At 41.0% G+C, this 22,249-nt stretch overlaps 2 protein-coding genes across 2 annotated transcripts; both read right to left on the reverse strand.

Moving 5' to 3' along the window:
* Positions 1-4,772: 4,772 nt before the first annotated feature.
* On the reverse strand, positions 4,773-11,360 carry LOC148329515 (uncharacterized). Its single transcript, XM_088305811.1, has 4 exons — positions 11,099-11,360; positions 7,364-8,560; positions 5,406-5,477; positions 4,773-5,245 (listed from the first exon to the last, which is right to left on the reverse strand). The coding sequence occupies exons 1-3, from the start codon at positions 11,184-11,186 to the stop codon at positions 5,416-5,418; spliced, it is 1,347 nt and encodes a 448-aa protein (XP_088161937.1). The 5' UTR covers positions 11,187-11,360; the 3' UTR covers positions 4,773-5,245; positions 5,406-5,415.
* A 3,835-nt stretch (positions 11,361-15,195) lies between these two features.
* LOC148329516 (lysosomal-associated transmembrane protein 4B-like) lies at positions 15,196-22,066 on the reverse strand. The gene is made up of 7 exons (XM_088306802.1): positions 21,828-22,066; positions 20,743-20,854; positions 19,629-19,702; positions 19,417-19,539; positions 19,224-19,322; positions 18,661-18,756; positions 15,196-16,190 (listed from the first exon to the last, which is right to left on the reverse strand). The coding sequence occupies exons 1-7, from the start codon at positions 21,924-21,926 to the stop codon at positions 16,107-16,109; spliced, it is 687 nt and encodes a 228-aa protein (XP_088162928.1). The 5' UTR covers positions 21,927-22,066; the 3' UTR covers positions 15,196-16,106.
* Positions 22,067-22,249: the final 183 nt, after the last annotated feature.

The raw sequence follows: 22,249 nt of genomic DNA on the forward strand, positions 1-22,249 counted from the left end.
GCTGTAAATCAGTCAGTAAATAAGTAAATCAAAATGTCAAACGTTGAATTATTATAGGATAGGAATACTCTACAGCTGTCTCACTATAGCTCAGAGCTTCTTCCAACCACTTGACGGCGCTGTTTCTCCATGATAGAATTTCTTCACAGCTAATCGTCTACTGTACTGTACTGAAAGTTACCATTTAATTTTACTTCAACATGTTTAAAATGATAGAAAAATAGAAAACACACGGTCTTGGGGAATGAGTTCTCTAACTTTAAAAATGTGACCTTACACCGCTTACAAAATAAAGGGAACAGTTAAATTACTCAATGAATGAAATATTCCACTTGAAAATATTTTATTATTACTTGCTAATTACCTCTCATTTCCAACAGGTGCCTGTTCCATTTGAACAACAGTAATGAAATTTGATTCACACTTAGTGTGGCTGTTCAACTGAACAGGTTGCTATCCCAGAGGGAGGGTGTTACATAATAGTGCATTCAGAGCCTGCAAGGCATTTTCTACGGACCTAAACAACTAAAAGCACTGATCTACAGCTACAACTTAAATTAATTTCTATTAATTTATGTTCAGCAGTATATTATTTGCATTTCAGACCCACTTTCTTGGCTAATAAGCTTCCAGCAATGTGCATGTTGGATTTTTATTTATTTATTTATTTTTTTTGTCCGATCAGATTTCAGCGTCTCTGTACTGCCATGTCAATGTAATCTGCCAAGGGCCTTCAGTACTGTAAGCACTGCTCTAGGACACATACATAATTTGAGCAAGGGCTGTCAGTTTATTGTTTTTAAACCAACCAGATTTCAGAGTCACCAAACAAGGACTGTTTGCTGACAGCTACCTTCCAAGCAGGAGCACAGAAAGGAAATTTTATCTATCATCAGCATCTTTGATTAGTATGACACATTACATAACATGACATAACTTTACAATACATAATGTGTTCTATTAAAATTACATCCATCCATCCATCCATCCATCCATTACCTGAGCTGCTTCAGCTCATGAGGGTCGCAGGCGTGCTGGAGCCTATCCAAGCAGTCTATGAGAGTAGAAGGAGGGGTACACCCTTGACTGGTTTCCAGCCAATCGCACGGCACACAAACACAAACAACCATCCGCGCTCACAAACTCAACTAGGGGCAATTCAGAGTGTCCAATCAACCTACTGTGCATGTTTTTGGAATGTGGGAGGAAACCGGAGTACCCGAAGAAAACCCTCGCGGGCACGGGCAGGACTTGCAAACTCCACACAGGAAGGCCGGAGCCAGAATCAAACACTGCACCTACGAATTGTGAGGCGGACGTGCAAACCAGGCCGCCATAAAAATACATCATGCATTATATTTTGCTTCTGTCTGGTGTTGAACAGACCGGGCTGGACTAAAAGCCAAATGGAGTTCTTAAGAGCTCTGTGTCTGAGTGTTGCGTCTGTTTTTTGCAGATGATGTTGTTCTGTTGGCTTCATCAAACTATTGTGAGCAGTTCACAGCAAAGTGTGAAGCTCTTGTGATGTCAATTAGCACCTCCAAATCTGAGGCCTTGTTCCTCCGTCGAAAAAGGGTTGAGTGCCCTCTCTTGGCAGGATATGAGATCCTATTTCAGATGGAAGATTTCAAGCACTATCTTTGGGTCTTGTCCAACATGAGTCAGAGCGGATTAGTGCAGCATGTGTAGTGATGCTGACTCTGTATTAGTTTGTCATGGTGAAAAAGGAGCTGAGCAGAAACGCAAAGCTCACGATTTACCAGTTGAGCTACATTCACACCTGAATTCCCTTAGCAGGGTGTCCTGGCTCTAGCCGCTGCAACGTCTGCATTATGAGGAGCTAGTTGATGTGGCTAGGAGTCTGTTTAAAATGCCACCTGGACGCCTGTTTGGTTAAAGTACGACTTAGGACATACTAACGCGACAATGTCTTGGCTCGAGCAAGGAAAGTCTGGGCCATGACCCGACCCAAGACATGATGTCGAAAATCGATGGCTGAGCGGCTGGCTGGCTGGCTGTTGTATTCTTGCTTCAGAGATCATGACTGAAGCTGTCTATCAGCATGCTGCACCTCCCAAAGTGTCATGTTGCATTGTTTATTTTCCAATGTCTTTATTCACAAAAGAGTCTTAAAGGGCTTCACAAGCCCACAGTTGACAAATATTAACAATATCCCCTGATGTTAATCCCCAGGAGGCAACAGAAAACTAAGAAAGAAAAAAAAACATCTTGGGAAAAATATGAAACTTTGAGAAGGGGGACGAGGGGCGTGGGGGGGGGGGAAATCCCCCTTCCAGGATGACCCGGCTGCAATAGATGCGGAGTGGGCAATATTTAACACATGATATAATGCTATGCAATGTTAGTCAGATAGAGTAAGAGTCTATTTAATAAGAGTACAGGAAGATTGCATTGGCTTATAAAAACAGAGTGAAAGGACCTCAAGCTAATGCACAACATTTTTCCACTAACCTATATCTGAAGACTGTACTCTAGTCAAAATCAAAAGTATGCTTACTGTATTGATTTAGATTTTTTTCTAGATTTGTTTTCTATTTGTGCACTAATTTAATAGTTTTCTTTTTTTGGGCCATGGCATGTGTCACATTCAGCTTTTTGTTTTAAATGACTGGTCCTCACCTTATTTCTTGTAAACCTAAAAACATCAAATATGTGATTGCACAAAATTGTTGCTTCAAAAATGACTTCAGTACCCTTTAAAACACACGCACACACAAAAAGAACCACACTCACAATGAGATGAGAAAGTGAAAATGTATTCTCTACGAGCAGAATCATGGTAAGGAATGTTCTGTATTACAGACAAAAGGATGATGACAAAAGACAATAGAAATAAAAATATTTCTGCAGCTTCCATCACATTTGAAGTTAGTTTTGTTAAGTGTGTTGGAGTTTTATTTAAATATGTCAGTTAAAATGAGAGATAATTAAACTGAAAGATACCCTATTTTGTCAGCCATAGTGTACGAGTGCTCGGTGCAAAAACAGACATCACGTCTACAGTTTGGGGCCGTGTTCCGCCTCTCTGGGTGTTCCGGTGCAGTTGACTGTCCTCCGACTCATCCGATAATTTGGAAACAGACAGTAGTCCACGCTCAGCATAAAAACCGGCAAATCTTTTTTTTTTTTTGCAAGGGCAATCGTCTAGTTCAACCTGTTTGTCAATTTGGTAAAAGCTCTACGCATCACTGAGCGCATTTGCAAATTTAGTGACGAAAAGTAGACTCGATTTTAGACTCAGGAAAAAGAGGTCTAATTTGTGGCGCAGGTGGTGTAATGTGATTTTTGTATTTTTGATGAACATGGGGAGACATATTTGGCGCTCCACGGACAAGTTGATGTCATCACCTTTCATTCTTAAATATAACACCAGCATAGGACAATTTCTCTGAATCATTGTAAAAATCAATTCATTGAACAAATTATTATCATTATCATTTAAAAGGTCACTTGATTGGGCCGGGCATTGGCACTTATGTAATTTGCCTGTATGAAAAATATGTCAGCTCGAAAGCACACACCCCTGAAGTGGTTAAAGATATATTTTTGGGGTGAAGGATTTTCACACAAGTTGCAACGCCCCCAAATTGGGAGGCGATTACTTGATAGACACATTCGACAGGCTACAACGGCACCATCATTAAAGTGTTTCCTGATTTGGTTTGTCTCATTCGGTTCTCACCTAGTGTCTGAAAGTGGTGACCAATCATCGCCAAAATTCATGAGCACATTCTACATCCTAGACTTGTCTGCCTCATATTGAACAATAATATAATTGATGGGAGCAATATTATGATTTTATTGACATTAAGTGTGAGTTCAAAAGAGGAAAAAAAAACGCACCTCAACAAGAACAAAAATATTGAGCTGATGATTTTTATATTTTTGGACAAGTCTATGAATGTGCATTTTCATTTTGGTGGCGATTGGCCACCGTTTTCAGACATTTAACAATGCTAAAGTTTTGTTCGACTGCATAGGCAGGTAGGCTGACATTTACTCCCAACACCTCCGCTGGCTAACACTGGAGCTGCCGAGGCAGCAATTAGTGTCCAGCCACTAATCAGACGAGGTTAACAGGACAAACTCAGATTCTTATCTGCCAGCCAAGGGACTCGTTCAGGCAGCCCAAGGAGCGGTTGCCCTATTATTGGACAACCGCCTTTCAGATAGCCATAACGGGATGAACAACTAATTCTGTCCGGACAGAGATGCAATTCGGCGCCGGCGTGCAGTGGTCCCTATGAGCGCGTCAATTTAGGCAACCCAGAGGTCAGCTTGGTGACATCTCAAAGTTGGACTTCCTAGAGAGGCGAAAATGTCTCCAGCAAAGAGCCGAGTGCGGCCACACAAGCACATCGACGCACGATCGAGGGTGCAAGGCATTCTGCAATTGCCCACGTCACATGCGTGGCCTACTACATCATTTGCAAGGGGAGATCTTGGAGTTTATCTGCCAATGTCATGCACAGATTCCAGCGATTGTATTTCTGATTCCGCAAAATCAAGATAGGCATACTCGTTTGTATATATGTTCGGACCGCCCTGATTTTAATGCAAATAAGGAATGTCGCTAGGATTGGCTGAGAAAAGACGACTTACATCCCACAAAGGTGCACGAAAATAGGGCCCCAAAGTGTTTCATTGACTAGTATTTTGCGTCTCTGGCCCTCTTTGTGTCTGCCAGCACAGTTTGTATTGTTAATTGCATTAAATGATCGTCTGAATTCTAAAATAAGAAAAGGAAAAAAAAAAGATGAGACTCATTCGTGACACTATCCTATTAAAAACACTAACCAAATTAGTTTGTAGTTGCCGAATATATTACATACACCCCAAATTATGACCACGCATGTCAAATGGATGGATGGATGGAACAAATGTTACTGGTACTATGAATCAGTTTATGTCTGTAAATGTGTTTGTTGTTTTATTATTAGTATTTGTAACAGAAGCTGTCACTTGGCTAAACTTGGACCCAACGGTCTTATAGTTTTCCTCCCACATTCCCATTACTAAGTAGTAGAATCTGTCCAAAACCTGTTCTAAAAAGTATCAAATTAAGCAACAATGTGTGTTAATGCATTAGACATACACTTGACAAGTACTGGTAGGAAAACGGTGACAAAAGTAGGTTGGTTGGTTTTGTTGGAGCATCAACTTTTTCCTATCGATGTCTCTGTAGCTTTGGGTGTTTTTCCTTTTTGTGGCAGATTTCCTCTGTCTGAAAGACAAAAACAGTTAAGAAACGCTCATGACTGTGAGTAATTGTTACTGCATTAGTAATTTTGGACCATCACTGAAAATGTGCTTAGTTTTTCTGGTGGTCAGCACAATTCTGGTTCTGTCGATAGCAGGTCATAGTAGAATTTGTCTTTTCTTACCAAGTCCAGTTCAGTCTTCTTTTTTCACTCTGTCTTTCTCCATACCTTGATGGCACTCTGCTGCTGACATTACTACATACACACGCACGCATAATCAAACACACACACACACGCACACGCACACACAGACACAAATCCACACAGAAAAAGTCAGTTGATATTTTCATTAAAAAGAAATCCCTTTCTGGGTCTTTTTGTTGAGGGAAGTTGCAGGCCTTTTTTTAAAATAAACAACAACACACATAGAATGTACTCATTTACAGAGAGCGGAGGCTCGTTTAAGTGATGCAATTGGTTAAGCTTCGCCACATGTTGCATGAATGAACTATTTGTGAGAGTCCAGTATGTTCCCATTCAAGGTGGCGGAGGCAGAAGGGTCAACTGTGGCCTCATTCATATAAGGCACCGGACAACTTGACACTCGTATTTAAAAAAATATAAAGGTTTAATGTGGTCACCAAATATTTGATAAAGTATGTTTGTTTTATGTGCCAACCAGAGAACTGCTGCACAAGACTGATGACAGCTATTTATTAAACTTTACAGAAAACGATTCAAAGTAATTAAGAGAAACCTATGCAGAATCATTCCACACGATATGGAGAGCTCGTCTAATACATGAAGCCATCATTCATTCAATGACCAAAACAAAAAAACATAAAAAAGATTCATACCCTTTCTCATTATAGCCATATTCAATATTCTAAATTTATCTCATTTGAACGTTCTTGTGTAGTCAACGTTAGACGTGACCAGGATTCTGAGGGGAAAAAACATTATATGTCCTCAAAATTAGCTCAAGTATTAATCATATTCATAGAAAAAATATTTTTCTATAATCTCTCTTATATATCTAATACATCTTTTAACACTTTCTTGGACCAGAACATTCAATAAATAATGAAATAATATATACAAAAATACAAAAGGGCCTTTCTCAAACCAAGCTGTAAATATATTATTTGAATATTTAATATTTTAAATGAGTTAATAGTATCCTTAAACTTTTCCACAGTACAATATCATGCAGTAAAATCAGCTGAATACTCCTTTCTCCAATGCAGCAACACTTTGTTAATGTGCATGGCTGGCTGGCTGGGATCTGGTTCGACTTAATGAGCATTTGTCTTACATAACGTGAAGTAGGAAGGGACTAAATAGTGCACAGTAAGAGTTGCGTGGCTCAGTCTGATGCGTTGACAAAATGCTGGCACAGAAAAACTAACTCAAGACAAGCATTACATTTAAAGTGTGCATGCGTGTGTGTGGGGGGGGTGCGTGCGTGTGCGCGTGCGTGCGTGTCAACAGACTAACAATGTCTTGTCTGCTGCAAACAATGTAGTTCAGACAGGATTGTGTGCAATGGATTGTTGGACTCTTCAATTCAAAGACAGTGGAACAATTCATTGTGTGTTTTTGGTTGCTAGCCAACCACGTGTTAGTTTTCTGCATGGTAACAAATATCAAACTTTTGCCATATAGTGAATGTCAATCTTACTCAACGTTTACGTGCTTAGTTGAGCGTCTTTTCCCATTAATTGTTAATCTGGGTGTAAACAAGCTCTTATCTGTTGGCTCTTATTCGTGAGCAATCTAAATGTGTTTGGACACGTCGAGTGGCCAACTTTGCTTGGATTAGTCATTTATTTGAGCCAGTGATAAGATTGTACTGCTCGGTCCTCTTCCAAAAAGAATTGCCAGAAATTGTCAGGCATTCAATTGTTGAACGGATTGGAATGTGGTATGACACCTTGGCAACCAAGTTAGCAGGGTGGGTTTGACTGCTAACAATGCTGCGTTAAATCAAGTCACCCAACAGTTGTCATCATCAGCGAAGAGTTTTACTTCGGAGGACAACGACAGCGTCACCTGTCACACGCCTCACTTAATGATTGCAATACAATTGTTTCGAAGGATACTGTATGTCAATAATAGAAAGGTCTTCTGTTAGATTCTACCTTCAGTTGAGGTTTCAGAGGCTTGATCAGTAGCAGATACTGGCGAATCGGCCACAATTTCTGTTTGTGTAGGTTCCGCTGCGAGAACTTCCACAGTACAGTCACTCGTCACTGAAGATGGAGAGTCTCCAAAAGATGAGGAAACTTCCTTTGATGAGGTTTCCAAAAGTAATGTTGAAGATCGTTGCATCTCCAAGACTTCACCTGTCGCTACCAGGAGAGGTTCCTGAAGAGAAGTAGATTCTGCAGGACACGACAATTCTGCTGGTGGAGCAGTTTCTGAAGACATCACAACAGATTCATTGGAATCTTCCGCAGTAAGTCGCTGCTCAGTTTGTGTCTCAACCTGAACTAACGGAGGCATCTCCGGAATGGTCGCCTTTGCAATCTCTGTATCAATGATGGCCTCTTTTACCTCAGATGACTTTGCAGCGGCTGAATTATCTACTGAATCGTCACCTGCTGCAGCTGGCGGTTCAACTTCATTTGGCGCAGCCTCAATTGAAGCAGAAGATTCAGCTATTCCTAAAGCTGAAGCTGCTGGAGAGTTTTCAGTTGTAGTCTCTAAAGAAGGGACCACCTCATCGGGGACTTCAGGTACTGCCTCCTGCAAATCTCCGACCTCAGGCTCAACAAGAGGGTTCGCAGCTTCAGGAGAGGCCACAGCTGGCACAGCAGATGCCGGTTCTATAACAGTGGGAAACTCAGCCTGCACAGGTTTAACATCTAGAGGAGGTATCTCAACCTTCTTTTCTTCTTCAGCAGGTACCTCCTCCAAAATCAAAGCTTCACCTTCCAGGACAGGGACCTCGGTTTTACAAGTTTCAGTATCTTCTCTAGCAGGAACCTCTGCTTGTTCCATTTCACCAGCTCCCACGGTAGTGATCGCCTCCTCTGAAAGGGGTTTGACCATCAGAGATTCCACGGCTTCTACAGCAACATCGGCAAATCCAGAGTCACTGGAGGCTTCTGCCGGACCAGCAGCTGAAACAAGCTCATCAAGACGGAAAGGATCTGGTTGTGGTTCAAGATTAGTCAAGAGGTCTTGCCCAGAGCCAATATCCTCCTCTGCTTCCATGAGCACTAACGTCGCCTCTGCCCCATCATCAGCTGCCTCCTGGGTATCATCGGCTAAGGCACTTACAGGCAACTGCGTTTTGTCTTCAATGGTCTCTGTAATGTTGCCGTTCCGAAGAGCTGCCAACACACAAGGAAAGCCATGATAATAACTTGCTCATGTGAACAGATAAACACAGAGCCATCCATCCATCCATTATCTGAACCGCTTCTTCTCACAAGGGTCACGGGCATGCTGGAGCCTATCCCAGCCGTTTACGTGCACTTGGTGGGGTACACCCCAGAATGGTGGCCAACCAATCGCGGAAATATTGTAACACGTCTAATGTCAATTTCCTAACAAAAATAAATCCTGGAACCTGATCCTGACTTTTGTATTCAAACACTGAATGGTAATGGGTTAGCTGGGGTCCATCCCAATTGAATTTTCGCAAGAGAGGAGGGTATGTATACTTTTAATCAGGGGTACCCAACCTTTTTGAAACTGAGATCTACTTTTGGTTACTGAAGAATGTAAAGGCCTCCTAGTATAACAAATTTGCTGATATATTAACAATTAGAGCTTTTTATATGTGAAGACACTGATCATGTTATTGATGCTTCAATGAGGAATCTTTATTTCTTTATTTCTATGAATTTCTGCCAGTGTTTATGCTCACTCCAAGAAAATCAAAACGTCCCTTCACTGGCATGACAAATTTTGTTTTTGGAAAGTAGGAGAAAGCCCGTGCAAACTCAAAGAACACTTTTGACTATGAAGCAGATGTTTTTATTCAAAAAGTTACATAGCCTATAGTTTCATTAAAGACACACAAATCCCACACAGGGATTATAGTTAAATGCTAAACTGACGACAGGAAATGTTACGTAAACGGAAAGGCAGGAAGAATGTCAGAAACTAAGTTTTCATTTCCTTCGTTTTAAGTGAAACTTATCAAATACTCAATTGAATCCCTGAGGCTCGGCGAGGCACGCTAGAGGAAATAAATCACATGTGACGATAAATTTACTGCGACACACCCCAGCCTTAACTCATATTTACTGACATTGTGTGTCAACAAAATGTTAGCCCCGGGTTAACAGTGCAGTGCAAGTGCAAACAAAGTGTGCATAGGTTTCTTTAAGCTAAGCTAAATGTCAGGCGCCATAACCTAAAGTAAATCCAGACAGCTTTCATGTTTGATTATTTCATTGATTGCCCACAAACAGGACAAATCAAATGGATCTGCTCTCTGAATGGCTGAAAAGTTTTGACTCAGCAGCTGCCTGATTTTATTTGTCTGGCTGAAATGATATAACGAGCCAAGAGTTGACAGGTGGAAAGGAATGTGATAGGCTGGGTTCCTCAAATCAGGCCACCTTCACGTGAGCACAGACATTTTCCAAAAAGCATATTTGGTCATGCATTTTGAACTTATCTCCACCCCCAAACAAAATATTACCACATGAAAAAATTCTTACTTTTCAATCAACTTAACAAGTTGAAATGTAATGTAATGTTTTCTAGCAGTTTAAGTCACATCGCTTTGTCTTTGGACAGTATGTAATTTGCTCTTCATGTAAATTATTGGCTCTCACGAGAGGCTGAAAGTCTGAACAGGACTCAGATATGTATTGAAACTGCGTGCCTGCATACATGGATGACTCGCGTGTCAACATGATTTGTCTGACAATGATGACTGAGGTGGTAGTCAAAACAGTGCCATGGGAGGGATTCCGGAAAGTAGATGGGACCACTGGTGGCTGGGATAGCACCCAAAAACAAGCTCAACTGGGGAAAAGTGTCAGCCAACTGCTCTCATTTGTATTTTTCAAGCCATACTGTAGATGCACTGGTGAGGATAATCAGATTTTGGGTGACATTTCAGGATGAACCTAAAATGAGCTTAACTTTACGATGGGAACATATTTTGACCTTCTCGATACTTTAGACTGCACATGGCCAATTGTGCAGTGTTCCGTAATTTATGCGTAACTTGCTGTTCTCAAACAAGAAGCTGCATGGGAAGAAATGCACAACAATGAATGAATGAATTTCCAGGTTTAATTCTGATAGCTTTTTCAATTGTCCTCTTCTTTACGCTGTTCACATTTTGACATCATGAGACCAAGACGACAGATTATAATTGATCAAAAGTCCCTCATCACTGTGAGGCGTCAAACAAATGACAAATGGGATGATTCACATCTGAATAAAGTCTATCCTTAAATGTAAAGATAGAAAATTAAAAATGATTCCAGTCAGAGGAATGCGTCTGAGTGCACATTCTTTCACAAGGAGGTATGTCAACATTGCTTGCTAGAGTTCAAATAGAATTTTTTTTTCTGAAGCATTGCTATTCTACACCACACTTAATAATGGTTTTGTTGAATGAATGTGTATTACATTGATAGATTGTGCATTTGGATTTACTTTATAACAAATGTTCAATTTCTGTTACCACCAGATATTAAAAAAAAAAACAGATGTTGAAAGTTCACGAAAATATAATTTATGAACCATAAAGTTCCTTAAAATGTATCATTTATTGTACCAGTGAGTCAAGCAAGAAAGCACAAAGTGTACCCGAGCAGTGTGGAGCAGACACACCCCCTTCTGCAAAACTTCACTGAATGAAAGTAGCTTCACACACATCACATTATAAACTGACAACTTACCCAATGTACCTCCATTGCTCTCTTCAGGCTTTGTACCTGGTTTCTTTTCTTGAGCTGCAGTCTGTGCACTGGATGATGAGCAGCCCATGGTTGGTGGGGGGAAATAACTGAACTAAAACGGATGAACAAGTATCGTCGTGATTATTAATCCCACTTGGAGAGTTGGTAGCTGTGATCACATGCACAACTACACTCCTTGTGTGCCTGAGTGATCATGCGAGGCCTGATGTTACCCCAAACATCTGTTGTTCACTCTTCCCTGTCTACCTCATGCACACACTCACATTGTTCAAGAGGAGGAGGAGGAGGTGGAAGAGGAGGAGGAGCAGCCAGGAGTGAGTGTCCTCCCCGTGCAACAGAATGGAACCACCTTGTGGTAATACATATGGTAGCATGTGAGCAAAGAATGTCGCTTTGCAAAGGGCTTCAGTGAAGTTCTGACTTTTGTATAACTATTACACATTTTAGCGATTAAACGACTGGATCATCACCATAAAATATGTGGAGAGTGAAGTGTACAAACTTTTTTTAACATCACACAACAGATCTATTAAAAATGTAAAAATCAGATGGCCTGAGTGTAGATGTAGCTCGAAAAGAAAGTATTCAATGAGGCGACTCTTCAGTGATGAATGCCACGGGTTAGATGACAACATCCAATAATTCCAACACCTTTCTTTTTTTGTTCTTTACAATTTGATTTTCCAGCAGAGCCAGCCTGATGGGCTTCAAGTGGGCACATTAAAGAAAATGCTTCAAAAGTGAATTAAAGAAAGAAATGACATCATCACCCTATCTAATATCGATGTAATATTGTTAAACTATATTTACTGGTAAAATATATCAAAGTCGAACGTTTTGAGTCCTTATGACACATACAGAACTTTGTTAAAGAAGCTCAAATACTTCTGTTGTATTGTACGTCGGCAATGTTTACAATATACAATTATGACCACTTGCACAGTCCAGTGATATTTACCAAATATTCTGCTTTTACAAAGATAATATTGCCCTACTAAGCTACTAACATCCGCTACTAGCTATTGTTCATAGCTACAGTCAATGGTTTTTTGGATTTTCCAATTTTGGTGTTGAGTGAACTTTCTCCCACTCCCAATACACCTGTCAAAGAGGGGAGGGGAGTTGATGTACTGAGTCAAGTCTTGTGTCTGAAAGGCACCAATTAATAACAAGGTGGTCATTTGGGGAATTTGTTCTGTTCCAGGCTCCTCATTCTCTCATTCAGAATCAGAAATCCCTTTATTGTGATTGTACTCAAGTGTGCAACGAGATTAGAGAGCTCCCCTCTCCAGTGCAATACAACAATAATTCAGATAAATATATAAATTAGATAAACAAGAGAATAGTTAGTGCAATGGAAAATAATACTGACTAGGATATATAAAAACACATCACGTTGCTGTTCTGCAAGGTAATGGTGGTCGTGTGTGTGTGTGTGAGAGTTTAGAATGGAGATGGCTCTTGGAAAGAAACTGCTTCTCAGTCTATTAGTCCTCGATTTGATGCACCTGTGGCGCCTGCCAGAGGGCACCAGGTCGAACAGGTGTGAGTTTGGGTGGGTATTGTCTTTGACGATGTTGAGAGCCCTTCTGAGGCACCGGGCGGTGTAGATGTCCGACAGTGAGGGGAGAGGGCAGCCAATAATCCTTTGCGCTGTTTTGACTGTCCTCTGGAGCCTCACTCTGTCCGCCTCAGTGCAGCCGCTGTACCAAGTGGAGACACAGTACGTCAGCAGGCTCTCGATGGACGAGTGGTAGAAGGCTAGCAGCAGCTTCCTGTCCAGGTTGAATTTCCTGAGGACTCTCAGGAAGTGCAGACGCTGGCGGACCTTCTTTACCACTGCTGTGGTGTTGTGAGTCCAAGACAGGTCGTCGGAGATCTGTACTCCCAGGAACTTGAACGTGTGGACCCTCTCCACACACACGCCTTCTATGCAGAGGGGGGGCGGCACCGTCTTGTTCCTCCTGAAGTCGATGACGATCTCCTTTGTTTTTGCAATGTTGAGTTGCAGTCTGTTGTCCTCGCATCAAGCCGTCAGTCTCTGGACCTCCTCTCTGTAGGCTGTCTCGTCACCGAGATCAGACCGACCACTGTCGTGTCGTCTGCAAACTTGACGATGGTGTTGTTACCGTGGGCCGGGCTGCAGTCGTAGGTGTAGAGGGCACATAGGAGAGGGCTCAGCATCCTTGAGGGGAACCGGTGCTCAGCGTACGGGTGGAGGACGTGTAGGGGCCGAGCAACACAGTCTGGGGTCTGTTGGTCAGAAAGTCCTTAATCCAGATGCGTGTGAGGGCAGGGAGGCCGAGAATGTCCAGTTTGGCGACGAGGATGTCCGGGATGATTGTGTTGAATGCCGAGCTGTAGTCCACAAAGAGCATCCTTGCATAGCTCCGCTGTTGTTCCAGGTGGCCCAGTACAACATGCAGAGCAGTGTCGATGGCGTCCTCAGTGGATCTGTTAGCCCGGTATGCAAACTGGTAGGGGTCCAGAGTGGGAGGAAGGCAGTCCCTGATGTGCTGGAGAACCAGCCTCTCGAAGCACTTCATGATGACTGGCGTGAGAGCAACAGGACGGTAGTCATTCAGGTGGACGGCTGGTGACTTTTTGGGGACAGGAATAATGGTAGAAGTTTTCAAGCAGGAGGGGATGACTGCTTGAGCCAGGGAGCGGTTGAAGATTCTGTAGAAAACATGTGACAGTTGGTGGGCACATGCTCTGAGGACCTTGCCTGGTATTCCGTCGGGTCCAGTAGCTTTCCTGGGGTTAATAGCCAGGAGCGCGCGCCTCACATCGTGTTCCTCTACGGTGAGTGGGGGGAGTTGAGGTATGAAGCGCGGGGGTGTGACGGTTGGGGCGAGTCAAAGCGAGCGAAGAAGCAGTTAAGCTCCTCTGCCAGCGATGCACTCGGGCCTACAGAGGTCGTGCTGCTGCCACGGAAGTTGGTGATGCTCCGTAGACCCTGCCACACCTCCCGTGGTCTGTTGCTGGCAAGGTGGGCCTCCAGCCTCCTCTTTTTTTGACTTGCTTTTGAAATTAAGAGAATCGGAATCGGAAAACGGCAATAGACCAATCAATGGAAAAAGTCCCCCTTTGTACGCAAGTTTCAAGACTCTGCCAAGAAAAAATTTGTGGTGAATGTTTTGCCTAGTACAAGCATAAAACTGTCAAATTCTGCCTTTCAAAATTTCTCTGTTCAATCAGAAAAAAAAATATAGGTTAACTTCGTAAATGTCAGAATGTAAACTTGACGAGGCAATATTTTTTTACACAACAAACAGAAGACCTGAATCTCAAAATACACCAAAGCTCCAAGAACAATTGTGTGTAAAAATGAACCATTTGACGCTTCACTGTTGTTTGTGATGAACGATGAACTGATATTGCGCTCATTTGTTTGTATTTAATTTTCTTCATGTCTGCTGGCATCAATCAGCAAACAAAGTGAAGCATCCAACTTCCAGGCTTTATCATCAGCCTAATTTTGAAATTTTGAAATGTTGTTTGGGTTTGCTGATATGTAAGTAGCTCAGTCCTGCGCATCTTGTCAGAATTTAGCTTGCAGCAAAACTGTAGCCAGCAATGTTGCCACGCTTATGTTTGAAAAAGTACATTGACTTTGAAAGTGATCCATTTAAGTTACTGATTACTTGATTTTTAAAGTAACTAAGTTAGATTTAGATAAGTTACTTTATTCGTTCCCTTCAACAGATGCCGGCAACACCACTTGTCTTAAATTGAACTGCATATGTTCCGTTTTTTGTTAAGTTCTTAAAAAAGTGCATTTAACAGTGATGTTTGACTTTGACTTTGCTTTTTTTCTTTCTTCATCCCCACATGAGCACTGGTTTATGGAAAAACATGAAAGTAATCATAATTCCAACCAGTCTGATGAGAAACAACTTGCACTTTCATTAAATTGTCATATCTTACGAATTGTTTTCCAAAGGAACATTTCATTATCATTTAAGAATACAGAGAACATCTCTTAAACAATAACAACTAAACATGCAAAAGAAGTAATGTATTAATGTTAGTAGATTGTGATTGGCATATTGTAAATGACGATGAAACAATCATTTGCAATCTCATTTTGAGTTTAATGCACGCGAAAACATAAATTTTGCACTTTGATTGCACATCCCAGCGGGGGACTTGCTTTGAGAACACTTATCCAAAAAACACATCTGTGTGTGTCTTCACATAACAGAACCCTGTCTTAATAAAAAAAAAAAAAAAAAAAAAACACAACTGGGGTCCACATTCATTCAGCTTGTGTAACATAGAAGTCCGATGACGTCATCACATCATTCCCAAATGTAACTTTATAATAAGACTCTGTGAACTGATTTCCATTCACTCAAAACAAAACTAACATAATTATCATCCAAAGATATGATTTTTCCTCATCAACAGAAAAAACAATATACACAACATTAGATTAGGACACTCTCAAAAGACGTGTTTGTCAGTGTGATATTTTAAGGTGCAGCCCATCGAAGAGAACACAAGAGTAAAAATACAGTGAAGGCATCCCAACCTGGTCATGAACAGAGATGCAAGCAACCGGAATCACGTCAACCCCTCACTTATGCTTTACTCTGGGCATGAATTGCTTGAATATGAACGTCACACTATACACTTACATGGACACAAAGAGAAAACACAGCATTAATAAAAAAAATATATATAATCTCTCATCTATTAAACCTTTTGTCGCGTTCTTAATGCTAATTTCACCAAACTCAAATGCATAAAATATTTCAGGAGTTCCTCAAATGGACGGAATTAGAGTGTGCATACAACAAATGAGATACATAAGTAGGGGGGAGGTCACGCTGGTGGCATGGTGTGTGATGACTTGGTTCATAAAAAAAATATGCGTGGAGAAACAACATGAGCATAAGGGACACCAGAGAGGCAGTGTGGGGCACACGTGGATTGTATTAAGATCAGGCTCCAGCCAGCCAGAGGGATCCTGGCAACATTCTCATGCGGTCATAGTGGACGATGACGGAGGGGCACCCTGTTTGCTAGGAACGCCGACGCAGTCGTCATATGGAGGAAGCAGGACCTGTGCAAAAAAAAGAGGGAGGACACACACTTTAAAAAAAAACAGGGATTTCTCTTATGCAGCCACAATGTTCCCTCTAATAACCAATTCACAATCAGGTGCATGAAATAATGCTATAGATTTTCAGGAAATTTGGGTTACTTACTGATAGTGATTGCGCAACATTAAATCTCCAATTTTAGGTCGATCAGAGCAATGATTTGGGAGCTATTGTGCGTGGATATTTTACATTTTCAGGAAAAGGGGCGTGGCCATCTTCCTCAGCTCAATCGTCATGATTGGTGCATATTTCAGCAACTTTACCTTTTGACCTATACTTTGACCTCGAAATGAACCTTGTCAACCCCCTTGCCAGTGGCGAGTGAAGAAATGAGGTTTCCCTGGACTCAGACTGTTGAGTATTCCCTACAATTCTAAGACTGCTTTGGGATTCGAACCGTGTAAAATCATCACACATTGATCATGCTTTGATTGGTTGATTAGTTACGAAAAGCTGCATTTACAATTTCACAGAAGCGCCTATCAAGTCATGGTCAGCCTGCGCGAACAAACAAATGTGATTGATCCTTGTTTTCTAAATATGTCTCGTTACACAATTTCCTATTGCCAAGATTCATTAAATTCCCATGCGGTTTTACGCCAGCTGCAGGGATGATTATAACATCTTCTGGACAATAAGTAAGCTTCTCCTCTTTGTGACTCAAAATGCATTTAAAGCTCAGCCTTTGAAAGCAACAGCACCATTATGTGTGACCTGCAGACCTCACATTTTAAACAATGAGTCACTCCGAGCTTTTACTCAGTGCAGTCTTTTAATTGTCAAGATGAGATGTTCTAATCTCTTCAAGAGTAAACACACATTGGATAATCAATATTGATAGCCTGTAACTGTGATTAGTTCCACCTGCAACAATCAATATCTGCCTCAGCTTTATTCCCAAGTGGCTGATTTGACAGAGACAGAAAAGCCAAACACTGACCAACCTTTCACAAAGAATTTCTACACAATTTGTGACTGCACGCGTATGATGGTGTTTGTCTGACTTTTGACATCATCTTTCTGCAACCTACATGTGGCCATCCGATCTGAAAACCACATATGAACAACTTAGAAAAGATATACAGGGAGAATTGTTGACCAACATTTGGCTCAGAGTGAAAAAACAAAACAAAACAGACCCACAGAGAGAGAAATGACTTCACAAATCCTACACACGATTTAGCCACACCAAACATGAGACTCAGTGGTGTTGGTCCGGACAGCTTCCGAGTGTAATTAACATCTGTGTGAAATGAACTGTTCACGGACATGTGGAATCTCACACCAAAAGGTGTCTAATGCTAAGTAATTGAAACCATGACAATTTTATACCAAAACGAGTGTGAATAGATTGCAATCCTAACTAAGACACATTTCTCACCTACATCCAAAGTGCTTTTTAGGGATTAACAGTATGATAAAATAGTACAGTAATAAATCGCCAATTGGCCACTAGTGTTCATTTTGACAAGGAATTTTAATTTAGTTTTATTTTGACTAAAATTAATCCAAGTTTCCGTCATAATTTAGTAATCAGATTGTATTTTAGTTTTAGTCCATTTTAGTCGACAAAAATAGAGCAGTTTGTTTTAGTCAACAAAATGAATAGTTAATTCAGTTGATGTTTTCCTTCAGCAAACATTTAAACTTACATAGAGAAAAGTACAACACCTATTTGTAACTGCAGTTTAACACACACGACACACAATTAACACAGCTGTATCTATATTAAACTTAGTTTCAATGAAAAATGTTGAAATGACAATATTACGCCATCTTAAAACTTATTGCAACAATTAGTTTTCAAAATGAATTAAAAAAAAAAAGTAATCGGACAGGTGCATAATGAATGTACCATGTTCGAACATGAATATAAATAAAGTGCAGGTGCAGTCCTTAAATTAACTTTCCATGCTCAGTACTCATGTTGTATCTTACCCGCTTACGATACAGACACAATTATTTTTAGATTGCCACAATTTAATTTGACAACAATGTTAGCAACATTATCTTGCATTTTTACCGTCAAATATTTCTCATCTTTCTTCCCAAGAGCTAGATTGAATCGGGTATCTGACTACCGTTCACCACTCCGGTCGGCCTCTGATCGGTCTTGTTTTCACGTAATCTGTCTGTTCCATTTTCTGAGTGCTTCTTTTCTCCTACTCGCGTATGATTCCTTCTTCGGATTCAATTTGGACACTGTGGTATTTCGTATCGTCTTTTAATTGATTGACAATATTGTCAATGAATTTAGTTTTCGTTACCATATCAATGAATGACTCTGCTAGTTTTTGTTTCTGTCTGAAAAAAATATTTGTGACGAAAAGAATCGATGAAATTAACACTGGCCACTACTCTAGTTCAATGGCACAATCTGCTGATAATCAAGCTAAGAGCTCTATGAATTCTCGCGAATCTGTGCCTTACCGTTGTGTCATTGGTTGTGACATAAAGCAGGATTTCAGCAGTGCCGCGGCTGCACACATATCTGTAACAGTTCCACACGCAGGCGATCAGGTAAGCCTGGTGGAAGAAAAAAAGAAAGTATGACAACAGTGAACAATATAAACCCAAAGTGCTCCTTGTTTGTTTATCCACGATACAGGAGACGGGGAATGATGTCAATTCTGTTACATACACAGAGCTAGGAGTTCCATAAATACAACAGGAGCACAGAGAATATCGTGTACAGTATCTACTAGTCCATATAAAAATGTAAATTGGAGTATTCCAAAATATAATCACGTCGTGTTGTGATGACGAGATATAATAATAATGTGCAAATCAAATTTACCCAAAAATTAGCTAAATTAATTGACACTGCCTGGCTGACAATGTCTGTCCTAGATCATCCTGAATGTTCTTGATAGGGTTGAGGTCAGGGGTCTGTGTAGGCAAATCATTGTTGTTGTACACAAAACACTTCTAATCGACTACACATGAAAAAGTCATGTGAAAAAAAAAGACTGCGCTTAAAGAAGAGGACGTACCTTAAAGCCCAGAATACAGCTGATGAATATCAGCACAATGAGAACCAAGCACACATTATTCAAGGCAGCAATCTCCTCTTTGTATGGGAAATTGTCAGGCTAAAAAGGAAAGGACAAAGCGTTTATCTCACAAATATGTACAGACAACATTCTCTTATGTTGTCATTGAGCATACTGGATGGAGGTTTCTTACCAATTGCTGCAGGTAATCCTGTATCGTGTTTGGATAGACCACAATGCTCACAGCAACCAGCGTGTTGAGTGCAAAGTCAAAGATCTGGTAGCAAAAAAATGGGATGATCCAGGCAGCACGCAACTGAAAAAGAGATTTAGTTGGAGATTGATTGGAGATGATTTTGCATGAGCTTCTAGTACCAAAAAAGCCAAACACAACAATAATTTTACCTTGAATGCACCATATGTTGCCATCCCACATATGAGTATCATCAGCAGAGAGATGGCCGAGGCAATGCACATGTCTGAATTAGAAAGGTAAGGCAAGCTTTTAGTATATGCAAGCAAATATAAAACAAAGATGGAAAATGTGCACTGGTAAAAAGTGGATAATATTAATTAGACCATCATTTAAGGGAAAATTGTCTTAACTTGTGACCCACTATCACACAGATGAACTGCCATGCAGAAATCCCCCCCCCCACAGGTGCGACGCCACTGCTACGGTATAATTATAAAGCCAAAAGGTAATAAAATAGTAAAAACTATGTAATAGGCTATAGGTGCCAAAAGATAGCGGCAAAGGCCTACTTTTCTCTAAATGAAGCTCCTCAACTCAATTAAAACTGTCTTTCAGTGAATACTGACCCCCATCAAAAAAGAAAATGGGAAGAGGCAAATTTGCAAAATGCCAAACTGTAAATATTCCTGGGCTTGCAGTAACAGAAATTGGGATACTGTGTTTTTATTTTCTTAAATTTATTCTTTCTGTCTTGCATATAATGTTGCCAAGGACTCGTAAAGTAAATCGGCTTTGGACAAAAGGTGCAGCATTTCTTTTTCCCTGCTTCATCAAACATTTACAGGTACTTGCTATTATCCTGGTATAGCTTTCTTCATCCTGAATGCAAAACACACCGACAGACGTCATCGAAGGGTCAGGTTGTACAGTGAATAATAGATGACAGGCCAGCCTCTGTTCATTCCTTCAAGGCTTTCATTCAAACTTATCGCCGTATCAAAGTGCACTGATTTGATTGAAACACAAAAGTCCAAAAGCACTCACATGGCAGAAAAGTAGCATCAGAGAGCTTAATCCCTCAAATGTAGAACACTGGAGTCGAAAGGCTAACAGTGGCTTTCACTGCGTCCCACCTGTCAAACTGTTCTGAGCGCACACCTGCTCCCTCCAGCAGTTAAAGAGGCTTTCAAATTCTCTGCCCCTACTATATGCTGTTTACTATACATAAAAAAAAAGAAAAGTTGCTCTGTACATCTGTGGACGTGTCCTATTTGGTCTCTCTGGGAACCTGATACAAGGGACCAAGTTTTCTGATGAACTTACTGGCATCATCCATAACATCCAAGTCATTAGCCAACTCAGCGCTGGTCAGGTGGTACTGTTCAGGATCACTGAGCGCGGTGAGCAGGATGAGTAACACAACAGCGTTGATGAGCTTAGGGACACATAACATATGGGCAGATAAGACAAACAATGCGGATAAGGAGGCAAGTGCCACCAGATCGGTTAGACCACGGAAATCTGAAATCGCCATTTCAAGAATTCAGAATACAGCATTGAAAATACTTTTTAACATAGAAATTAGGCTTGAATTGAGCTTGAGGAGAGTATTTTCCCCTGTTCTTAATGAATCTGTATAATACAAGAGCTTTACTTTTTGAACCCAACTACTGAAACAAATAACGACCCCCCCCCAAATAAATAAATAAATATCATAACAGTAACAAAGATATTGATAAATTAATCGTTGCGATTCTAGTAACCAGTCCAGGTTGTTTCCCGCCTCTCACCCTAAGTCAGCTGCCATAGGTGCCAGCTCAGCCGCCTCCCTAACAAGGTCAACTGATCAAAAACCAGATGAATAGATAGATGGATAATTAACTCTCTGACAGAGTCTTCGACAGAGCTCTTTTACCGCATCTCAATGTGCAGGTGCATCTAAAGAAGCGTCCAGTGCGTGCATAATATTGATGTAAAAATGTATAAATGGAGTGAACAAGTTTGGTCTGGTCAAGCACAGCTTTCCAGCAAATGACTCATACACGGAAAATTCAATAGGCAGCCTGTAACAAAAGCAGGCCGCCACCGTTAATTTATTCATTGGGAGAGTCTCAATATTTTTCCACGTGTGCTATTGTTTACCCTCTCCATTACAATCACACCATGGACGATTCGTTACATTTTATCCAAAAATTACACAGCACATAATCACCATTAGTCATTCATTCAAATGCAATACATGGTTAATTTGAATATTAGCTGCCTGAATCACCAGTACACATGGGGCATGTTGTGCATTTAATTTTACATCATGATGAAATAATCGCTTAAAATAAGTGTAGAGGTCCACTCTTCGTTTCTAGACACATACTACGGCTAATGGATAATTGCTGATACGCGGTTCTCACCATGTACCAGACCCCCAGGATGATGGTTCCAGTGCGGACATGACAGCATAGACAGCAGCTTGTGGAGTACCACAGGTCCCACGGCGATGTCGTCATCATGTCAACCTTTTAAAACAATGTCGGCGCTCGCTCGCAGCGTGCCACCACAGCCCACACTGAGCAATGACAAACACTCCCTGCCCCTTGCTTCTTATTTATCTCTGGGAGCAGATTAACCGTGCAGAGCACCGGAGTCAAAATGCCGGAACACGTTTAACACAACTTCCGGTTTTCAAAATAAAACGGTGCGCTCAAACCTGACAAGATAAACTCATACAGTATGCTGCACTCACTTGTGCGTAAAGGCCACTTTTCATTTTTAAACCTGTAGAGATGGGGGCAGGTCCGGAGGGAAAAAGAGAGAGAGTTGTGTAAATATGCTG

The sequence above is a fragment of the Idiotropiscis lumnitzeri genome, chromosome 10 (genome assembly GCF_059441095.1).
Source record: "Idiotropiscis lumnitzeri isolate Australia: NSW breed Sydney's pygmy pipehorse chromosome 10, RoL_Ilum_1.0, whole genome shotgun sequence".
NCBI classification, from domain to species: Eukaryota; Metazoa; Chordata; class Actinopteri; order Syngnathiformes; family Syngnathidae; genus Idiotropiscis; species Idiotropiscis lumnitzeri.